A 21823-nucleotide genomic window follows, 5' to 3' on the forward strand; every position below is an offset into this window, starting at 1 on the left:
GCCTTGCACGTCACGTGAGTTCCTGACCTGGTTGCTGGTGATATGTTCGCTCACAAAGAATGTACAAGAATTTTATTAAAAAGTTAGATTCTAGGAAGTTGTGTGATGCAGTGGGTTAGATAGTAACCATTCACTTCTGGGACCTGAGTTCAAATCTAGCCCAGGCTGATGGGATGAAAGATTCCTCTGTAAAGCTTCAATGTGAAATCATTTGGGCAATTCAGTTCTGTTCCTAGTGTGGATGGGCCAACAACATAAAACTGCAACTAACTTCCAATAGCCTAAGGATGGTTGGTGTGAGAAATGAAAAAAATCACATTGCATGAGGTACTCTTTTGAGGTTTGGGTTGAAGTACATTGTTGGGCCAGGGCGGCTGCAGCTTTGCTGAGTGTTTAGCTGTGCTATATCTTATTGTGGTTGCCTAAAATTAAAAATGTTCTATTCCCCAAGCATGGACATCCCTCACTTTGATGAGACAAATTAAAAAAAATTAAAGAAAGTCAGATTCCATACAAATAAGCAGATAATGGGACAGCCAGTGATATTCTCTCCGTTCGCACATTTAAAATTGGCATTAAAGGCTAGCATGGTTTTTGCTTATTGGGAAGGAAATTCTTAAAGTTGCACTGCTCATTTCTTTTTGATGGTTTTCAATTATAAGCTATTGGGATTGCTTTCAGTGCTCCCCTCTCATTGGATTTTATGAGAGGATGAGGAAGAACAAACAAGGAATACCAGGAAATTGAGATGTCACCAGAGGCTGCATCCACCATTATACCACCAACCATAGTTACGGAGCAACATACAGCTAACATGGCAATTGCCTCTGGAAGTTCCGATTTAGCAGGGATTCAATTACAACGTTGTGCCATCTGCTGCATTGAGGACTGCGACCAATCTCTAACATAAGGACGGAACTACCAATGACAAGTCAAAGTCACCATCATCCTCTGCTTTTATGCCTCTGCCTCCTTCCAGGCTACCACAGTGAACATCTTCAGTATTGGCCAATTTGATGTCCACAGATCTATCAAACAGGTGACAGATGCAATTTCAGCTAGGTCAACACTTTCATCTTCTTTTGTAGTGAAAACCACAGCAGCGTGACAAGGCTGTGCACTTTCCCCACAACGGGGGATTTCCCAAAGTAAGGGAGGTTACTGATGCACTCGTGTGACCATTCTGACTCTGATGCAATGCAATGGCTTACATAACATAGACTGACACCTCAGTGCAGTACTGAGTGAATGCTGCATTGCTGAAGTACAGTCTTTTGGATCAGATTTTAAACCGAACCCCCCCAACTCTCAGTTTAGGGGGTGTAAAAGATCCCATGGCACTATTCAAAGAAAAGCAGGCATTTCTTTGTGTTCTGGACAACAATCCCTCAATCATCACCATGAAAAACAAATTAGCTGGTCATTCATTTTTTTTTAAAACCACATTTGTTACATAACAGTGACTGCACTTCAAAAGTATTTAATTGATTGTATAACATTTTGGGATATCCTGGACAATGTACGTGTTATACAAATACAAGTTATTTCTTTTATTCTTTCTTTACATAAACTGAAAGGCATCTACTTAATGTTATAGCTGGTTAGTGACCATCAACACCATATTATGCAGGTCACTGAGCACTTTCCAGGCCCCTTCCACAATATTTTAATGTTAAGTCAATTATCTGTCCCAGGAGAAGTCAGATTGCCAGAATGACTCTTCAGATGCCAAGGCAACCCTTTCAACCATGGCTAATGACACCCTTCAATGGGATAAAAATCGGGTGGGTTCTACAATGGGGCGGGCGATCTGTGAAGGTGAAAACGACCCACACTGTGATATTACCATTCAAATGCATTAATGTTTGAGTGAAATTTCTTTCCTTTCTCTGTTATTTTAACAAAGATGTGAACTCCTCATTTAAAACATTGCATATCACAATTTCACCCCGATAGCTTTGACTTTTAACCCACTAGAAGTTTTGATTTTAATAATTTAGTCACAAGAAAATTCAATGTTTGCAATAATGATGAAGTAACATTACAAAAAATATTTGCTAGGCCTGTTTTAGCACAAGTCTGTATTACACAGATAGTGGAACCTGCACTCATTTAAAAAAAAACATTTTAATGTGATTTGAAGTTAATGAGGTGCTGGTAATCCCTCCTAATTTTTGGCACAACTTAGCTCTTCATGAAAACCATTAGACCATCTGCAACAGCTTGCTTTTGGGAGCAATACAAAATGTGCTAGAGAGGCTATATTTTATATGGTTTCTCAGCTAGAGAAAAAGCTATAAATTATGTATGTTATATCAGTGGCACAGCAGATAGTGTAACTAGGAAGGCCTGTGGACTTAAATCAGAATGTTTGATTCAGAACATGGTTACATTTTAATGGGAAACAGCACTGATGCTCATTCTTTTTTGGGCATCGGGGAATGAACCGGAATGTGATTGTGACTTTTTAAATTTTTGATTAACCTATGAACTTTTAGTTAATTGTATAAAATTTTGTAAGAAAAATCACCTTAAAATCAGAAGTTCTTTATTATGTACAATTTTTCATGATTGATTAAAAAAATTCTTATCAAGATGATGGATGTCAGTCCTGAGAATAGTTCACTTCTCCACATATTACACTCAGTGTCGGCACCAAATGCTTGAAGGTCAGGTACGGTACAAATGAGATGCACAATTACAGTTTCATGTTTGTTTCATAAAATTAAACTTTAACCCTCAATTTTAGAAGAGCGTTCCAACTGCCACAGTATCATTTTCCATTTCATGTGGCCTGACCTCTATGAATGACTTTTCTACATCATGCCAAATTGCACCAAATTATGGACAGCTTTATATTATATCTATTAAAAACTATGTCAGAAGATACAGGGTTCGAACCCTGCTCCAGACAGTCCCAGTGAATGGAGACTGGAGCTCCAGCTCTGTATTCTGGGTTAACATCCAGCAGGCTACTCAAGTCCAGTGGGTGACTCCCGCCACCATCATCATATTCGATTGTGGGAGCCCATAAAACCCTCCCGCCTTATAGTAGAGGACTAACCACCCTGTCGACTGGTATCAATATGGTTACGACCATTGAAGGAGCATTCACGTTGCGGTCTGTCTGACTGTTAATCAACTTGCGAATTGTTCCACTACTTCACACTATTCTCCAAGAGAAAAGTGGGAAGTTATGAAAATACCAAGAACTAGGTGAAAGATGCTCACAAGATAGATACAGGTGAGGTATTGGCATTTGACACATCTTAACTCATCTATCCAAAATGATCATGCATTCCCCTCCCAATTCATTGTATCCAATTGCTGATTTTGTAATTCCCAAGGTGCCTGTAAGAAAAGCAGTTTACAGGCTTTCCAGTGAATATTGTCAACCCTCAGCTAAAGATTGCTTAAATCTTATGATGGACGCATCGAGGTTGCACTAAGTGATGAGACACCCTGTCTCCATTACTATCTCATGTTTATAGGATCATGGCATGGGAAACCATTAGTTGTCTATTTCTGCTTCTTGTGGAATGTGACGAAATGAATGATTGATGTGCAGGCCCAAAGAGGAGGGAGGGCTCAAGGTCCTGAAATAACTAATGGGTGATTCTAACTTATATAAGTCGAGACTTAAATCATATATATTAGAACGTTCTTGGAGCAAGACTGGACTGCTCCAATGTTATCATAAGGACCTTCAAGGGTCAACGCTCCGGAACCTTGTTGGTGTTAAGCTTTGCCAGGTTGTATCCCAATGTCTTATTTAGTATGTTATAATTGTACTCCTGTGTTTTAACATCTTTACTATCTATATTGTAACTTCTTAATATACTTTGAAACAAAACATCCTCTAGACTCTGTGCAAGGGACTGAAGCTTTAACAGATTAGTCACACTGCCCCATCTATTTTGGTACCACCTGTAAATTTGACCAATTTACACTAAGTTTTTGAATCCAACTCATTAATGGAAACTTAAATTCATTTAATTTAAGATCCGTATAGCTATCAGATACAGGACACTCACATCCCACTAGACTGGATTAGATTCAAACACATTTCCCAAGATGAAAGGAATGTGTATTCTCACAATACAATATAATTCTTATGCATGCACTTTAGGTGGTAGTTTACTCACATAATTTAAATTATTCTCAGGGAGCAGGACATTGTAGTGGGTGAAATAAAAAATGGAAAGATGACCATAGTGGTAGGGAACTCTAAGGAATTGGAACTGAGCTAAGGGCTGAATTAGTGGATTAAATCATGGAAGAAATTGGAGAAACATAATTAAAAAGGTACAGGGCAAGGGTGAAATACATTCTATTCAAGTCATACCACACTACAAATATCCATATTATCAAAATACAGTACATCAAACCCACTACTTGCATTGTTTTAAGGAACTATCAATGCCTTTAAAATCATGATCTAATTTATTTCTAGGCCTGCAGCCAGTTTACAAATACATTTAGTATCCCCTCCACCCTTAGATGACATTACATGAAAAGTGTCACTCATTAGGGTTTAAACCTGCAGTCTATTGTGATGTTTGTCCACTATATAAAAAAAACATAGCTCCACACATTTAGACAGGATTATAATTTGTGTCATTTGCTTGTCATGAATCTCACTCCTAAAATTTCAAAACCTACTCTGCATTTTCAGGTGGCAAATGAACAATGAGGCTCATTGAATGTCATCACACATGATCCAATGATTGGTAAGCACATTTGAGATCCCTAAATTTGTTATAAGACAACAGTAGGGCGCAAATAGTGCCTTAAACGTGAAATTATGTGGTATACATTTCCACACTTGTGATATCACTGCTGGCCAGCAGTTTATCCACAATGCTGCACCAAGAGAATTATCCACTTGCACCACAAATCATTTTTGGTACGACTTTATTTTTCTTTCAGCAAGAGTGGATAATGAGCCCGTGTTTCTTCTCAGGAATTGATGTTATTGTGGTCCTCTTACTGGTGAAAAGGAAATTCATGCACCTTGGGCTCTCATCTATTGTCCCCCATTTGAACAGTTAGATTTCTATTGAGTATTAAATCTGCTTTGATGTATCTCTGTTTGACATGATATTATGACATAGCCTCTTGCTGATTGCTGTATCACAGAATTTAATTAGTTAATATAAAATACATAAACCACTATGTATGTTAATGATTTTAAACAGGCTGACAATTCTGATTCCTTGTTTTGACTAACTTGCAGTTAAATCATGTATTAGCAGGTGGGATAAATGTATGCTGACATCCACCGAAGCAGCTTACTGGAGCATCCATTTCCTGGCCAGAAAATGTTGGCATATCTGACAACAAGATAGCGTTGTTGATAACTATAAAGCTAGATCGAGGATACAGACTGGAGACGTATTGGGTCTCATGAATAAGTCATGAATGATTTTACATGTGTGACAGAAAACAGAGGAAAAGTCTTAGCCAAGTAGATTTTGCTTGTGTGTTTTTTTAACGGGCTGTTAGCTTTATGAAAATGTGTTTAGCAAACCAGCTTTTATGAGAAGATCTGGAAAAACGTGCATCATTTTCACCACAATGACATATCGATCGACGTGATGCAATTTATGCTACTACATCATGACTGTAAACAAAATAAAGGCTTGCCAGAATATTTTCAGGAATATGATGTCCCTTTAACATTATACTGAACTCCAAAAGCGTTACTGATTTGTTATTCAGTCTTGAGCCATTTTTCACATCTCAATATTGTGAAGTAGAAGTCAAGTTTCCAACAACCTTTAAACCACAGCAGCAGTTTCAAGACAGCCAAGCACCTTTTGCAGCAAATCTTGCTATTTTTGGCTCTAAACTATGACCTGCGTCTCTACTCTTTAAAAATAAACAAACAGTTTGCTAATTTCTTAAATGGTGTGGTAATTATCTTATTCCTGTTGTTCATAAAACCTCACTGGCAGGAATATGCTAAGGTTGTGCACTATGTAGCGCTGTAGTTTTTTGGTCAGCTGGGTACTTGGCACATACGGAAACTCATCAGCACATTTATGAGTCTTCAAATCAGCTACTGAGAAATCCACACAGATAGAATTTCTGTTTACCTGCTATGGACTGCACACTCTCCTCCCATTTACACTTACCTAAATCAAGAGAGTTTAGGTGCAAGTTGACAGAGCCAAGACTTGGGGACCCCCAAGTATGTGTAAGGGGTATGGGCCAGAGTATAACCAGCTAAAACTGTGCAGCCAACCGGCGCCGATCACTGGCAAACTTCCTGCCAGTTGTCGAGCTAGGATCACCTTCACTATCAGAGCATTAGCTTGCAGGATTTATTGGAGCTGAGTGGGAAGAATCCCAAACCCCAGAACAAGTCTCCCCCAGCAGTTTCCATTAGTGAGCCAGTTGGCTGGTCAGTCATTGCCAGTGCTCTGGAGTTTACTGTGGACCTGCCTGGCCTGCACTACTGTGTTTGGCTCAGAGGGTTGACTTGGTTCTCAATTACCTCCCCCATGACCCCAAAGTGGCCCCACCTTCCCCCTTCCCCAACCCCCCCCCCCCTTACCATGAGATCAATCAATTGTTGGTACTTATACATGACAAGCTGACTTGAAGTAGAATAGAAGTCACATCCATAAGCATCCACAAATAAATGGTGGCACTTATGCATCTATTTAAAGAACAGAATCAAAACAAAGAAAAACCTTATGAACTTCACAGTACGTCAAAACTTTCTAATAGCACGTGCAGGAGTTAAACAATAAGTGGAAACCACACTATGTTTGTAGTTCATGTTCACATATAACTGCCAGCTCGCACTTACATTTAACTAAATTTAATAGTTTCAGTTTCAAACAGAATGTAACAGAGCAGAAATCACTGTCAGATACAAGACAGAAGAGCAGAAAGCTTTTTGATAAGTAATTGCTTTAATTATATGGCATTACTAGAGTCACTGACGAGAGGTTTCAATGCTTCATAAAAAATTGCAGCATTTAGCTATAATTTGTATTAAATCCACTTGAGCTCTATTCTTAGCAGAATAATGTGTTCATATGGTGTAATTAGCATATGAAAACACACAGAAAATAGGTGAGCAACAGAAAGGAGAAAATGCTTCATTTTTTAAAAAAAGGGTCTAGTGTGAACTGCTGGTGTCTTTTTATTTTCCTCACTAGTTAAATTCTGAGTTGATGAATATAACTTTTTTTATGTTCAAGATGAAGAAGTTGGGAGAGACTTTTGAAACATTGTTCCACAGAGCCACCTAGTGGTCTGAAAATCACGAAAGTTGACATAGCAAATTGAATAGGAAATGTTGTCATGGCAATTTATAACGGTGAATGCAAACAGAAAAAAATGATCAAAAATCAGGAAGTAAGGTTTGTGGACAGAATTTTTAACAGATTTCTCTGGCAATTTTTTCTCACCAGAACCTCATCTAAGTAGCCATACATCATGTTTGAGCCTACAGAGTGAGTGTCAGCAAGCTATTCACCCAGGGGAGCGGGGCCAATATCATGGACAAATCCAATCTTGCACTCACATAAGGGTTGAATTTTGGATTGTCAGAATTTACATATAAACGGCTAATGCACTTGTGCTCCATTCCTATTCATGCCATTTTTATGTAGGAATTAATTTGTAAATGCTTAAATGCCTGAGTGAAAAAAATGCATACAGTAAGGTGGCACAAGCACGTTAAGAGTGTGTGTGTGTGTGAACATAGTCAGTCTGAAGTTTGGGGTGGGGGGAGGGAGAGAAAGAGCTTCCGCTCATTTACGCCAGTAATAGCAGCACAATCCGGGCGAAATCAGCCAAACCAGCGCAAAAGATTGGGGAATTTTAAACGGAAGTGAGTTATGTTCAAAACCACTTACGTTCATGTTTTCTGCAATCTTTTATGCGGGTTTAAGACTCAATTTGCCCGGATCAGGCTCCGCCCACAATATTTGTACTGGTTTATTTTAATTGAACATACATAACAGAGTCACACAAGAAATGTAAAGGAAAAAAACAGTTCAATTGGTGATTTTTTTTACAGTAACGGAGTTGCATGCAATGAGAACTTCCTGTGCCACATAATAACCTTTAAAATAGAAGTCATAATGGTGAAGAACTGGCCTCTGACTCAGGTGGGGCTCATGCAGTTTCTAGTATTAGTAACTTTACTCTGCTGCTTTGAAAACTGACCATAATGGCAAGTGCAGTAGTTATCCTAGGTCTACATGTTGTTTAAAATCTCAGTTTGAATCATTGGTAAAACTGCAGGCTGTTTAATAAAATTCAAAAATGCCTACGGTGTCTATGAAAAACTCCCCAAGTAGTCGCAAAAGTGTGCAAATGGTGACTGCAACACCAGTTAAAATATAATAATAGTGAATATGAGACCTCTGGGAATACAAAAGAGCAATACAAAAATATCAAAGAAAATATAAATAAATATTACAAGGCTTGCATTCGGTTGAACCTGAGCAGAAGCAGCAACATGCTTTTTTGAGATCAGGAGTTATGCAATATGGAATGAGTAATGGAAGACTCAAGTTCTGAAAATATTTAGAATAAACCATAAGATTCAAAACAGCAGCACCATCTTCCATCAAATAACTGCAAGTGTTCTGAAGAAGGGTAGAAGCCTGGACCAGCGATTGTTTATTCTGTTTAGAGATGCTGACTGACATACTGTGTTTCCAGCCTTTTCTGTTTTTGGTTCATATAAATGTAAGTTCTTTGTTTCTTTCTAACTGAAGCTTTACTTATGTTTTCTTTTGCAGCATATACACACAATGTGCCATACAGTACAAGCAAGTGTATAAATCTTCACAGTTTTAAATAATAGGAACCTATAATTATGACACAATTATGTAAGAATCAGTTTGGCTCAATTGGTAGTGCTGTCATCTCTGATTCAGGAACCCATGGGTTCAAGCCCACTCCAGGACATAATCAGTGCAATACTGAGGGACTGCTGCATTGCCAGAGTTGCCATTCTTTAAATGAAACATTAAACAAATGCCCTGTCCACTCTTGTTCAGGTGGATGTTGAAAATTTCACTATTCACAGAAGAGCACAATGTTTCCCTGGTGTCCTGAGTAACATTTTTCTCTCATTAATTTCACCAACAATAGATTATATGGGATCCGTTTCATTGCTGGTTATGGGACCTTGCTGTGTGCAAAATAGCTATTGTGTTTGCCTACGAAGCAATTCATGGGATATGAAATACTTTGGGAAATGTATGATCAACAGAGTAGGCAACCGTAGATGATTTACTCTCTTGGTCTACACACTCCACTTCCATTCAAAAACTTCTGACATAGAATGTGTACGACTTTTCATCAACAGAAATACATTGCTGAACAGCAGCAAATAAACAATTCACTAATATACCCAGCAGGGTTATGAATAATTGAGCTTACATCTTTTCACATTATTTCCTAAAAGGGCCAGCCAATTCCACATCAAATAGACTTGCATGCTCTTGAACCCACAACCCTTCAGTGCAAGGGGCACACTTCTGGGAAAATAGTCCTGCTGGGATATGGTATGTTTAGTTAAGAAATTTTGATCTCCCTACGTACACTATAGACTGTTAAACCCTGGCCCATAAATTATGAACATTAAGCCAATCTACCTCTTTAACTGAGCCTCTAAGGGTCATCCTTTTCTCATGTTGATTCCTTTACATACAATCCAGTAACAGTTCCACCACTGAGTTTACTTGAAAATCCAAGGACATTGTTTTGAATGCTGTCAGTGATCTACTGGTTTTTTGAGGGTTTGTTTCATAACTAATATATCCGAAATGCTGCAAAACATCTGACTGCGGAAGTATAAACTTCCATAAGTGCAGAAAAGATATTATAACTCTACTACTAAATAAGTTTGATAAACGATGCAGTTCACACCATTCTGAATTTGCTAGTGCAAGATATATATTCAACCACATTAGGTCAGAGTTAAATTGATGAGTGAGACATAAAATCTGCATGAGAACATTATATTTAGGTTGTGCGGCTCGCCACACTTTTAAGATATGGCAACGGGATCATTTACCTCCACAATCCCTAGACCACTAGCTTCCAAATGGATGGCTAAGTCACAGCCCTATCTTACAACTACAGCCTACCTCCCCATAAAAAGGAGATTGCACTGTGTGTGCCGAGCTGCCAGCTATATGGAATAAATATAAAGTTTTGAAGATCAGCACCTCCCCATTCCTGAGGGATCGATAACTTTCTGAGCACCGTATGAGATTTCAAAACATATGTAGGGAATTCTCTCAAAGTGTGTATAAAATATAGAATAGGTATCATAGTACATTTGTTTTATTCATAATTATTGTGACAAAAGAATGAAATAGCTTTGAGCTAGGAGCCAGATCAATATCAATTTTTCTGACAGCTAGTTCACTTCATAAAGGTGCCACATTGTTTCTGGGCCAATACTAGAGCAGTCACCATCAATTTGGAAGAGGCCGTGAGGCAGACCCAGAAAAAGGCGGGGTTGACAACATAAAAATGCTCCTTAACAATATAGGCCTTGCTACCAATGAGGCACAAGTGAGGGCCCTGAGCCATAACGGTTGGAAGAAGCTGGTAGCTGCAACGTCCTCTTATGAATGAGCCCCTAGATGATGACGACGTGCTTGGTGTCACCATGCTTTATCACTGAATAGCATTGGTGAGTCTGTAGCCATTTCTCCTCATCTTCTGCATTGGAACGGTTTGTAGCAAGAATGGTGCAAATATTTTCATGGCCCTTTGCCACAAGTCTTTCTCTGACACTTAGTTTTCAGGTTTCAAAGAATAAAATAACGATGGCGGCATAGTCCTATCAGTTCAATCTGGCTAAGGGACATACAACAGCAAGTGTCTAACAAAATACTACAGCTCATGCTTAATGCATCACAAGCTGGTTCACGGTCATTGTCTTCTTCAGCATGTCGAAGCTCTAATTCTCAGTAGCACCACAGAAACATTGGTGAAAAAGTGTTGAAAATTACCTAACTGCCTAAACCAATTTAATTTCTGAAAAGTCAACAGTGCATTTACCCAAAGCAATAGGCCCATGTGGCTTTTCACTAGCAAATAAGCAAATACAAGTGGCATTTTGTTCCAAGAATTGCCTTAAGTCGGTTTTGAATACTAAATGTGCTATCAGTAACAAATGGATTCTAAATTTTGGAAGATGTTAAAATGCAATTTCATATGGATTTGATAAATTCCACATTTATGGTAAGAAACTTTACTAAAAATGTGAGCATTAAATAAATACTACACATCTCTTGAGCAGCGAGAAACCAGGGGAGTGCGGAAAGCCAGGAAAGTGTGGAGGTTGGCCTCAGCAAGGCTGTTACAAATTTCAGTTCCATCCTAGTTTTCTCTCGGGTTAGCATCCCGTTAGTGAACCCACTTCCCTCACAATCAGAAGTTTACTTTTGTTACTCAATATCTAGATATACGATAGTGTGACCCAGGGGACGTAACAATGAGACCCTGTTGCCTTGTTGACTGGATATGGTAATCCACATGGGCATTTCTCCAATCTTCTGAAAGGCGGACTGATTAACACTTAAATGAGATGAGGTCAGATATGAATTGATAAGCTGCTTTATTTTGCAGTCATTAAATGAATGCACAGAATAACAATTATAGCAAATGTCACCTCACTTCAACTTAACGTCAGTCCCTTTTAATAAATAAGAAAAATAATAAACGATGCCACTGGTCCTGGTTAGTGGACTAAGTAACACTAGCTTTTGGTCAGTTCTATCACTAAATCAGTCAAGATTTGTTCTAGCCTGGTCAGCTCTCTTCTTAAGGTAGACTTTTCTAGGCCTTAGCTGCCTCTAGCAGCAGACGTTATCATCTGACCTTGAACATGTGGGTGTTATACTTGGGCATTTTTTTGACCATTTTCCCACAGAAAGGAGTTCAGGAAAAAAGAGTTGCATGAAATGGTTCTGTTTTAAAGCAAAATTTATTCACACAAGTTTTATTTTACAAAAGGCACAGACGAAAGGTGGTTAATACGCTAATTTTCTCCAAAGGCAGTAAATAATAAGCAATTCATTAGCCTGTCTTGGTAATCACTAAACACCTCATATCCATTGTGTTGGGAAGTCCTTGGTTCCGGACTTTCGGCAGGGCATGTCTGGCACAGGCCCTCCTCTTGGGTTGTGAACACAGGAGATAAAAAAAACGAGACATAGTCAATCAATCAAGTTTTTTAAAAAGTTGTGAGGGCAGTCTAGTCCAGCAAAACCTGCGAGGTTAGAGTGCAAGACTGTAGTTAGAAGTTATTTTGTTTAAGTCAAGCAGGATAACTCACCGACATGTAAAGCATTGGACGTTCACTATTTTGTATTAGTGCACAAAGACAAGTTGTACTGATTGAACTAAGTGAGTTCAATCATAATTGTTGGTCTGTATGTTCATTGCTGTCTGTGATACAGATCAGTTTACCAATTCATATGTCTTACCAAGTGTTTTCTCAGTTCATCTTTTAAAACTTTAGACATTAGTCACGAGCAGTAGGAGACCAGTGGAGTGTGAAACGCCAGAAGAGTGTAGAGTTTAGCCTCAGCAGGAGTGCAACCAAAGATGCAGTTCAGTCTTGAAATGGAATTAGCCTAAAATTGTATTTGAGGGTTACATCAATAAGCTGTTGTGTTGGCATTTGTTATAAATTTTTAAAAGCTTAGAATCATAGAAGTTTACAGTAGAGGAGGTCATTTTGTCCATCATGTCTGTGCTTGCCCTTTGCAAGGGCAATCCAAAGCTTACCCCCCTGACTTCTATCCTCTCCAGTGATAAGACATAATTGTGGAAAAGGATTTTTTTCTGAAAAAAATGAGCAGAACTCAAAGTAGATAAGTTTCTGGTTTCTCATGGCATGCACCCTAGATTCTGGAAGGAAATGTTGTAAATTACTATGATACAATGTTCCCCACATATAAGGTTTTCTGAGTGCCCTTAACAAAAATTTGCACACTCAGTTTTTACAAAAGAAAAATATTTGCACACTGCACCCCAATTTAGAAGTTTGTCACTTTTTGCCAACCTGACCCAAACATGATCCTCAAGGAGTACTGTAGCACAAATATTGGAAATGATGATATCACGTGTTACAATGTCATTCCAAACCTGTTGCACTCAATACAGGGAAGCTACCATTGAAACTTAATGACAAATGGAGTGAACCGAATTGGGTAGACACTGGCATTTATGATGGTGGGGATCTCATGGCGAGGCTAAGTAGGCTCATCCACTTGGCTCTTCTGGCTGAATATGTTTGGAAACATGTCAGCTTTGTCTCTAGTACTCACGTGCTGGGCTCCAATATGGTTAGAATAGCATGTTCACGGTGCCTCCTCCTCCTATTAGTTGCCTAGTTGTCTAGCATCATTCTCGACTGCTTGCGGTAGAGCTACAGAGCTCGGCTCTGACCCATTGATTATGGAACTGCTTAGCTGTCTATAACATGTTGCTTTTGGTGTTTAGCATGCAGGTCGCCCTGTGTTGTAACTTCACTGGGTTGATATCTCATGCTAAGGTATGCATAGCACTGCTCCTGGCATGCTCTTCTACACTCCCCATTAAACAACAGTTTGTCTCCTAGCTTGATGGCAAGAGAATAGTGAGGAATATGCCTGGGTCTGATGTTATAGATTGCGGTGGTGTACAATTCTGCTGCTGCTGATGGTGGTGGTCCACAACACCTCACAGGTTCCCAGTTTTAGGCTGCAAGATCTGTCTTCAGTTTGTTTCAGTTCTACAGCATGGAGCATGTCCTCACTATGGAGGTGAGACTTTGTTTTCACAAGGACTGTGCAGTGGTCCCTCCTTCCAATGCTATTATGGCCAAGTGTGTCTGTGACAAGTAGATCGGTGAGAGCAAGGACAAGTAGGTTACACCCTCCTGTTGGTCTCCTCGCTATCTGACGCAGACCCAGCAGGCATCCATGTCCTTCATGACACATCCAGCTCAATCAGTGGTGGTACCAACAAGCTACGCAAAAGTCCTACACCGAGAGATCAATGTACGCCCTTGATTTTCTCAGCTTCCTTCATGTGGCATTCACCATGGAGCATTACTGATTCATTAGTTGAAGAGGGGCAGTAGGTGGTGATCAGTGCACAGTTTCTTTGATTTGTTTTATCTGAAGCTATGTGACTTCAATAGGGTCCACATTCAATGCTGAGGAATCCCAGGGCCATGCTCACCTGACTTTACACTTAGATTGTGCCCCCATATCTGGTGGGTCCATCTTACCTGTGGGAAAACCCAGCGATGGTGCTGGAGAACTCTGGGATGTTGATTGATAGATATGATTCTGAGAGTACGACAATCAGGCTGTTGCTTGACTAGCTGTGGGCAGTTCTTCCAATTTGAGTACTCGTCCCCAAATGTTAGAAGGAGCAACAACAACAACTTGCATTTATATAGCGCCTTTAACATGCTAAAAGGTCCCATGGTGCTTCACAGGAGTGTTATCAGAGGGGCAGGGCCAACTGGGTTGAGAGAAATCTTTAAAAAAAAAGTTCTTTGGAATCTTTGCCATAATTCATATGCTAAAAGCAATGGTTGAGTAACAGGCACCAGTTATAGTTTAACGATGTGAAGGCCTTAGAGAGGGTGCAGAAAAGATTTCTAGAATGGTTCTCGGGATGAGGGACTTCAGTTATGTGGATAGACTGGAGGAGCTGGGGTTGCTCTCCTTAGAGCAGAGAAGGTTAAGAGGAGATTTGATAGAAGTGTTCAAAATCATGAAGGGTTTAGATAAAGTAAATAAAGAGAAACTGTTCCCATTGGCGGAAGGGTCGAGAACCAGAGGACACAGATTTAAGGCGATTGGCAAAAGAACCAAAGGCGACATGAGGAAAAACTTTTTTTACGCAGCAAGTACTTATGATCTGGAAAGTGCTGCCTGAAAGGTTGGTGGAAGCCGATTCAAAAGTGGCTTTCAAAAAGGAATTGGATAAATACTCGAAGAGAAAAAATGTGCAGGGCTACGGGGAAAGAGCAGGGGATTGGGACTAACTGGATTGCTCTTAAAAAGAGCCGGCATGGGCTCAATGGACCGAATGGCCTCCTTCTGTGCTGTAACCATTCTATGATTCTAACTATAATAGCTAACAAAAGGGTCCATCCTTTAAAGCAATGTGTGGGGAAAGTCACATAATGAGATGTATTCTTAAAGAAGCAAGGATCTTGAAACCGTTTCTGTGAGCTATGCTTGCTTTCATTCATTACTGGCAGGTAAATTTTCATCTTTACTGCTCCTGGTACACATGCAGAGAATTCAGGTACACGCAGCTCTGCACCAGGAACGTTAAAAATCAAAACTTACCCATGGTAAGAACAAATTTTTTAAATTTCCTCTCAATTACAATGTCTTTGCACATTCTCATGGGATAATAATTTCTTCAACGGGGTAGAGAAATTCATACAACTTTTGATAGAGGAGCATCTCAAAAATTATGCCAGTCCCACAATCATTCAGAGTTCCGTTGTCTTCTGCTTCAATTCTCAACAACAAAATGTTCTCAATCTTTTGCTGAATGGCTCCCCCTTTCACCCCATTTTCATTTCTGTAAAGTAACTATAGTTTTTTTTTAAAAAGTTATATTGACCTGTTATCTGCTGCTCTGGCAAATAGTCTAGAAGAAATCACTTTGTTCTCTCTTACACCGATTTATTATTGGTTTCTTTTTCAAATATAGCTAGCCATTTGCTTTATGAAGGTCAAGTTTACCTCCTTTTTCAATTTACACCATTTCCCAAAAACCCCAGAATTCACTTACATTGCACGACATGGGTGAGAGCACAAACAATTATGAAAAGGTGACATTCAATATTTTTAGTTCAACATTGATTTTTTTTTTCTCTTCTATACTTCGTACCATAATTTAGTTGACTATCTTTTGTCAACATTCTTAAAAAAAAAGGCGGCTTTGAAGGTCAGACTGTGGTTTGTCTTGGTGCTCTCGGGTAAAAGACTGATGTAGATTCTGCCACTGATGAAAGATTTTAACTTGTAAGATACTGTCCTCTTCAACTAAGAAATCTGTTCTCTTCCAGCAAATCCAAGAAGGAGAGGGGGAAGGATAAGAGAAAAAATAACCTAGCTATAAGCAGCTCTCATTCAAAAGTTTCTTCACTACCTTCAACCATAAATATTCAAAATGACCCTGACGGCAAGACTCGTAATTCCCAGGGAGGGGGCGGGGGAGAGAAACATCATCACCTCCGTATGTGATGAAGAACTATTTGCTCTGTTTCAGATGTAATATAACCACAGTTGCTCATTAGTCTCCTCAGCCGAGGGAGCCTTAAAAGAATAAAAATAATTCTAAATTCAAATATGAACACCCATCAATAATATGATATATTTATCTACATATCTTAAAATAATTACAAAATTGGTAATGTCAAACGCCTCATAATTGAAGTAACATTAACACCTAATTGCTCGAAAATTATTTCATAAAATTTAAAATGAAATAATTGTGGAAAGGTAGTAATCAACACAGAATGTTTAAACATTGATCAATACAAAATGCTCAATTTTAGAAGCATGTATCAGCCCTACTCATGAAATCATTCGGACTGCTTACAGTCACACCGACAGTAATATACGTCTCAATGCATTTTTAAAATTGGGAGTTGAATTTCAAGATCAACTCTTGCTGGCAAACTGTATAGCATGTTGAAAACAGATTTGACTTTTTTTTTGAAGTGAGAGTTCTGTTGCATTAGCCATCTTGCTATTGATAAGTGAATATTTGCTAAATGTAGATAAGTGGATACTTGGAAATTACTTGATATGTTTTGTGTTGTAAAATCTGTCAGTGTGAAAACTGACCTACAATAGAGAGTAACAGGAGACCTTTTGGAAAAGATTAACAGCGGGTGGTGATTTATTACTTAGTTTCTATGCTCATAGCATTTTATGTACTGACACCAGATACAGTTGCACAGCTGCAGAATTAGCTTGCATAGGTCAAGCAGCCAAGTACGGCGACATTAACATCATCACCAAACATCACTGCTGCTGTGGAGTTGGCTGAGATCTATCGCCCAAGCATTAACCAAATTTTCTAAGCTGGTGCGTTGGGAAAAGCACAATTAGCTGCATTTTTTGGCTGTCCACAATTAGGTGCTACTCCTAAATTAAAATTTTGTAGAAATCTTTGCTTTTGATATTAAAGAGCGAGAGTCACCATGACTAAATGTTTTAAAAATCCTCTTTTCCATCTTTGATATACATACATGTGTATGTAATATATGCATATACATACACAGAAACTATCAATCTCCTGTACCGTTGCTCACAGCAAATCGGAGGATATGTTGTTTGTTCTAGACAGGAGCACTATTGTATATAATGCTCAGTATATTGTTCTACATAGAAAAATAGAAAATAGGAGCAGGAGTAGGCCATTCGGCCCTTTGAGCCTGCTCTGCCATTCAACATGATCATGGCTTTTCCTCTATCTCAATACCATATTCCCGCTCTCTCCCCATACTCCTTGATGCCTTTTGTGTCTAGAAATCTATCTAGCTCCTCCTTAAATATCTACTGCTAACGGGATGTGTGTAACTAGACCAGTTCCTTTAAGGCTACAAGGTCATATTGCTGTAAATATGAACATCCTGAGGCCAACGACAAGATAATTACTTAGGCACAGCCTGCAGTCAATTATAGGGTATTGCCTGTTGGGGCAGTTTATCGGAAAACAGCAGGAAATGACTTGGCTTATTTAAGAACATATGGCATAGAACTTAGCATACATGGCATCTGGAATGCGCAAGGCATGTTTGAAAACTTATGTATGCCAATAAATCTCCCATGGCTTTGGTCATGGCAAGACAGAAAGCAGAGAGTACTGGTGAATGGCTGTATACAGTGGTGTTCCTCAAAGGTTGGTATTAGGACCACTGCTCTTTTTGATATACATTAATGACCTGGACTTGGATATACAGGGTATAATTTCAAAGTTTGCAGATGACATGAAACTCGGAAATGCAGTAAACAATGTGGAGGATAGCATAGATGCATTTAAGGGGAAGCTAGATCAACACATGAGAAAGGAATAGAACAATATGTTGATAGGATTAATGTAAGGAATCTTACAACACCAGGTTATAGTCCAACAATTTTATTTTAAAATCACAAGCTTTCGGAGATTATCTCCTTCGTCAGGTGAGTAGTGAATGAGAGGTTCTCAAATCGCATATCTTATATTAGGCTGGGACACCATCACACCAATCAAAGGTGTCGTTGGTGTTCAGACAGGTTAGCCACGGAAAACAGTAGGTCCCAGTATGCTGAATACACAATGTGTCAAATTACACAGACAGAGAGAAAGAGACCTGAAAGGCAGAGAGAGAGAGAGAATTTCCAGTTGTATTAAAAACAGAGAACTTTTTTTTCCCTTGCTGGTGGGGTTACGTGTAGCGTGACATGAACCCAAGATCCCGGTTGAGACCGTCCTCATGGGTGCGGAACTTGGCTATCAATTTCTGCTCGACGATTTTGCGTTGTCGTGTGTCTCGAAGGCCGCCTTGGAGAACGCTTACCCAAAGATCGGTGGCTGAATGTCCTTGACTGCTGAAGTGTTCCCCGACTGGGAGGGAACCCTCCTGTCTGGCGATTGTTGTGCGGTGTCCATTCATCCGTTGTCGCAGTGTGTGCATGGTCTCGCCAATGTACCATGCTCCGGGGCATCCTTTCCTGCAACGTATGAGGTAGACAACGTTGGCCGAGTCACAGGAGTATGAACCATGTACCTGGTGGGTGGTGTCCTCGCGTGTGATGGGGGTATCTGTGTCGATGATCTGGCATGTCTTGCAGAGGTTGCCGTGGCAGGGTTGTGTGGTGTCCAGGGTTGTGAGGACACCACCCACCAGGTACATGGTTCATACTCCTGTGACTCGGCCAACTTTGTCTACCTCATACGTTGCAGGAAAGGATGCCCCGGAGCATGGTACATTGGCGAGACCATGCAGACGCTGCGACAACGGATGAACGGACACCGCGCAACAATCGCCAGACAGGAGGGTTCCCTCCCAGTCGGGGAACACTTTAGCAGTCAAGGACATTCAGCCACCGATCTTCAGGTAAGCGTTCTCCAAGGCGGCCTTCGAGACACACGACAACGCAAAAATTTGTAGCCAAGTTCCGCACCCATGAGAACGGCCTCAACCGGGATCTTGGGTTCATGTCACGCTAAACGTAACCCCACCAGCAAGGGAAAAAAAAGTTCTCTGTTTTTAATACAACTGGAAATTCTCTCTCTCTCTCTGCCTTTCAGGTCTCTTTCTCTCTGTCTGTGTAATTTGACACATTGTGTATTCAGCATACTGGGACCTACTGTTTTCCGTGGCTAACCTGTCTGAACACCAACGACACCTTTGATTGGTGTGATGGTGTCCCAGCCTAATATAAGATATGCGATTTGAGAACCTCTCATTCATTACTCACCTGACGAAGGAGATAATCTCCGAAAGCTTGTGATTTTAAAATAAAATTGTTGGACTATAACCTGGTGTTGTAAGATTCCTTACATTTGTCCACCCCAGTCCATCACCAGCATCTCCACATCATTGATAGGATTAGTTGAAGTAGGGAGGCAGGAGGCTCGTGTGGAGCATAAACACCGGCACAGGCCAGTTCGGTCGAATGGCCTGTTTCTGTGCTATACCTTCTATGTAAATCTATGTAACAGACTTCAGGAGGACATAGACTGGTGAAATGAACAGACATATGGCAGATGAAATTTAATGCAGCGAAGTGCGAAGGGATACATTTTGGTAGGAAGAACGAGGAGAGGCAATATAAACTAAATGGTACAATTTTAGAGGGTGTGCAGGAACAGAGAGACTTGGGGGTGCACATACACAAATCTTTGAAGGTGGTAGGACAAGTTGAGAAGGCTGTTAAAAAAGCATATGGAATCCTGGGCTTTATTAACAGAGGCATAAAGAACAAAAGCAAGGAAGTTATGCTAAACCTTTATAAAACACTGGTTAGGCCTCAGCTGGAATATTGTGTTCAATTCTGGGCACCATACTTTAGGAAGGATGTCAAGGTCTTGGAGAGGGTGCAGAAGAGATTTACTAGAATGGTTCCAGCATTTCAGTTCAGTTATGTGGAGAGCTGGGGTTGTTCTCCTTCGAACAGAGAAGGTTAAGAGGAGATTTGATAGATGAACAGTTATTAGAGTAAATAAGGAGAAACTGTTTCCAGTGGCAGAAGGGTCAGTTACCAGAGGACACAGATTTAAAGTGATTGGCAAAAGAGCCAGAAGTGACATGAGGAAAAAATTTTTACGCAACAAGTTGCTGTGGTCTGGAACACACTGCCTGAAAGGGTGGTGGAAGCAAATTCAATAATAATTTTCAAAAGGGAACTGAATAAATACTCGAAGGGAAAAAAAATGACAGGGCTATGCGGAAAGAGCAGGGGAGTGATACTAATTGAATAGCAGTTTCAAAGGGCCGGCACAGGCATGATGGGCTGAATGGCCTCCTTCTGTGCTGTACCATACTATGATTCTAATAATATTTAAGTTGCAGGGGAAATTATAAACGAGATTTACATCTATTTCCTTTACCAAACCAGAGGTTACAATAAAAATTTGAGGGGGGCGATCGAGAGAGGGGAACAAGCAGAAGCTGGCAATGGTCTTCAGAGCTGCTGTGGAGCCAAGAGGAGCACTCCTCTCCAACATTTGATGTGAATATATTTTACAAAACTAACCTTTTTGACAGCGGCTGGCAACAGTCCCTTGAATGACCCCTGGCTAGGCCGCACATAGACCACATTTTACTAAACGCAGCTAGCCTGGGTTCAGGGCGAACCAATTTTGTAAAGAGAGCATCAAACAGGTGCTAGGCCCCATATTTGCATATGCAAAGGGCTTAATATCTGTTCCAGGCACAGGGCTTGGACACCTCTTTTGATGCCTTCACCGCTCAGAAGCATCCAGCATTTTAAGATTAGTTTGCATCTCTAACAAAGTGTGACATCTGGAGTGTGACATACTGCTTGAATAGTCCCTACTGATATCATCAGCATACTGGCTTGGAAGAAGTATTAGACATGACAGTGTGAAGAGCTGAATTAATATCAGTGGAGATGGTCATTATCCCAGGTTGCTCCAACTTCAAAAGTAATTCGACAAAGACAATTGCTGACATTTAATTGTCAGTATTCATTGTTGAGATCATTTTAAAAATCAACTGAGGGAACAATTCAGTTAAATTCTTTGTAAAGTTTTAATTTGTAAAATTGAACAATTACGTTGACACTCACTTGGGGTGATGTTAACACACATTAACAATCAGGTGCTATTTGTAAGGCTCTGTGGATCTGCCAATCTATAATTTGCAGCCACCATATAGAAACCTCTAACTCTATTTAATTATCCACAAATAATACAAAAAGAATGTGCACACAGCAATGGCATTCACCCCTATAAATCACATTTGATGAGCAGGAAACAAGAACTCCTACAATAGGGTGGTTCTGTTCACAAATCTCAGGTGATCAGGAGCTACTGGCTCAAATAATAGGCTGTATTGAACTCTGTGATGATAAGTATGATTCTGGAGTCCTCTTGGCCAATACAGGCAAAGGTAATAGCAGCATTAACTCTTTTGTTTTGCCTCTGACACATTTTAAATAGAAACATAGAAAACAGGAGCAAGAGTAGGCCATTCGGACCTTCGGGCCTGCTCCGCCATTCAAAATGATCATGGTTGATCGTCTAACTCAGTACCCTGTTCCTGCTTTTTCCCCATATCCCTTGATCTCTT

The 21823-nt window shown here is 39.9% G+C and overlaps 1 protein-coding gene across 2 annotated transcripts in view; it reads right to left on the reverse strand.

Annotated features, from left to right (window-relative positions):
* The window catches only part of atrnl1b (attractin-like 1b), a 713064-nt gene that overhangs the window by 20082 nt on the left and 671159 nt on the right, over positions 1-21823 (reverse strand). Inside the window, exon 29 of one of the 2 annotated variants that reach the window (XM_068002150.1) lies at positions 18500-18737. The exons of the other annotated variant lie outside the window; for it this stretch is intronic. Coding sequence (XP_067858251.1) covers positions 18676-18737 — 62 coding nt within the window. The 3' untranslated portion in view covers positions 18500-18675. Of the gene's footprint in view, positions 1-18499; positions 18738-21823 lie in introns of those variants that run through there. 2 annotated transcript variants of the gene reach the window in all.

The sequence above is a fragment of the Heptranchias perlo genome, chromosome 21 (genome assembly GCF_035084215.1).
Source record: "Heptranchias perlo isolate sHepPer1 chromosome 21, sHepPer1.hap1, whole genome shotgun sequence".
Lineage (NCBI taxonomy): Eukaryota > Metazoa > Chordata > Chondrichthyes > Hexanchiformes > Hexanchidae > Heptranchias > Heptranchias perlo.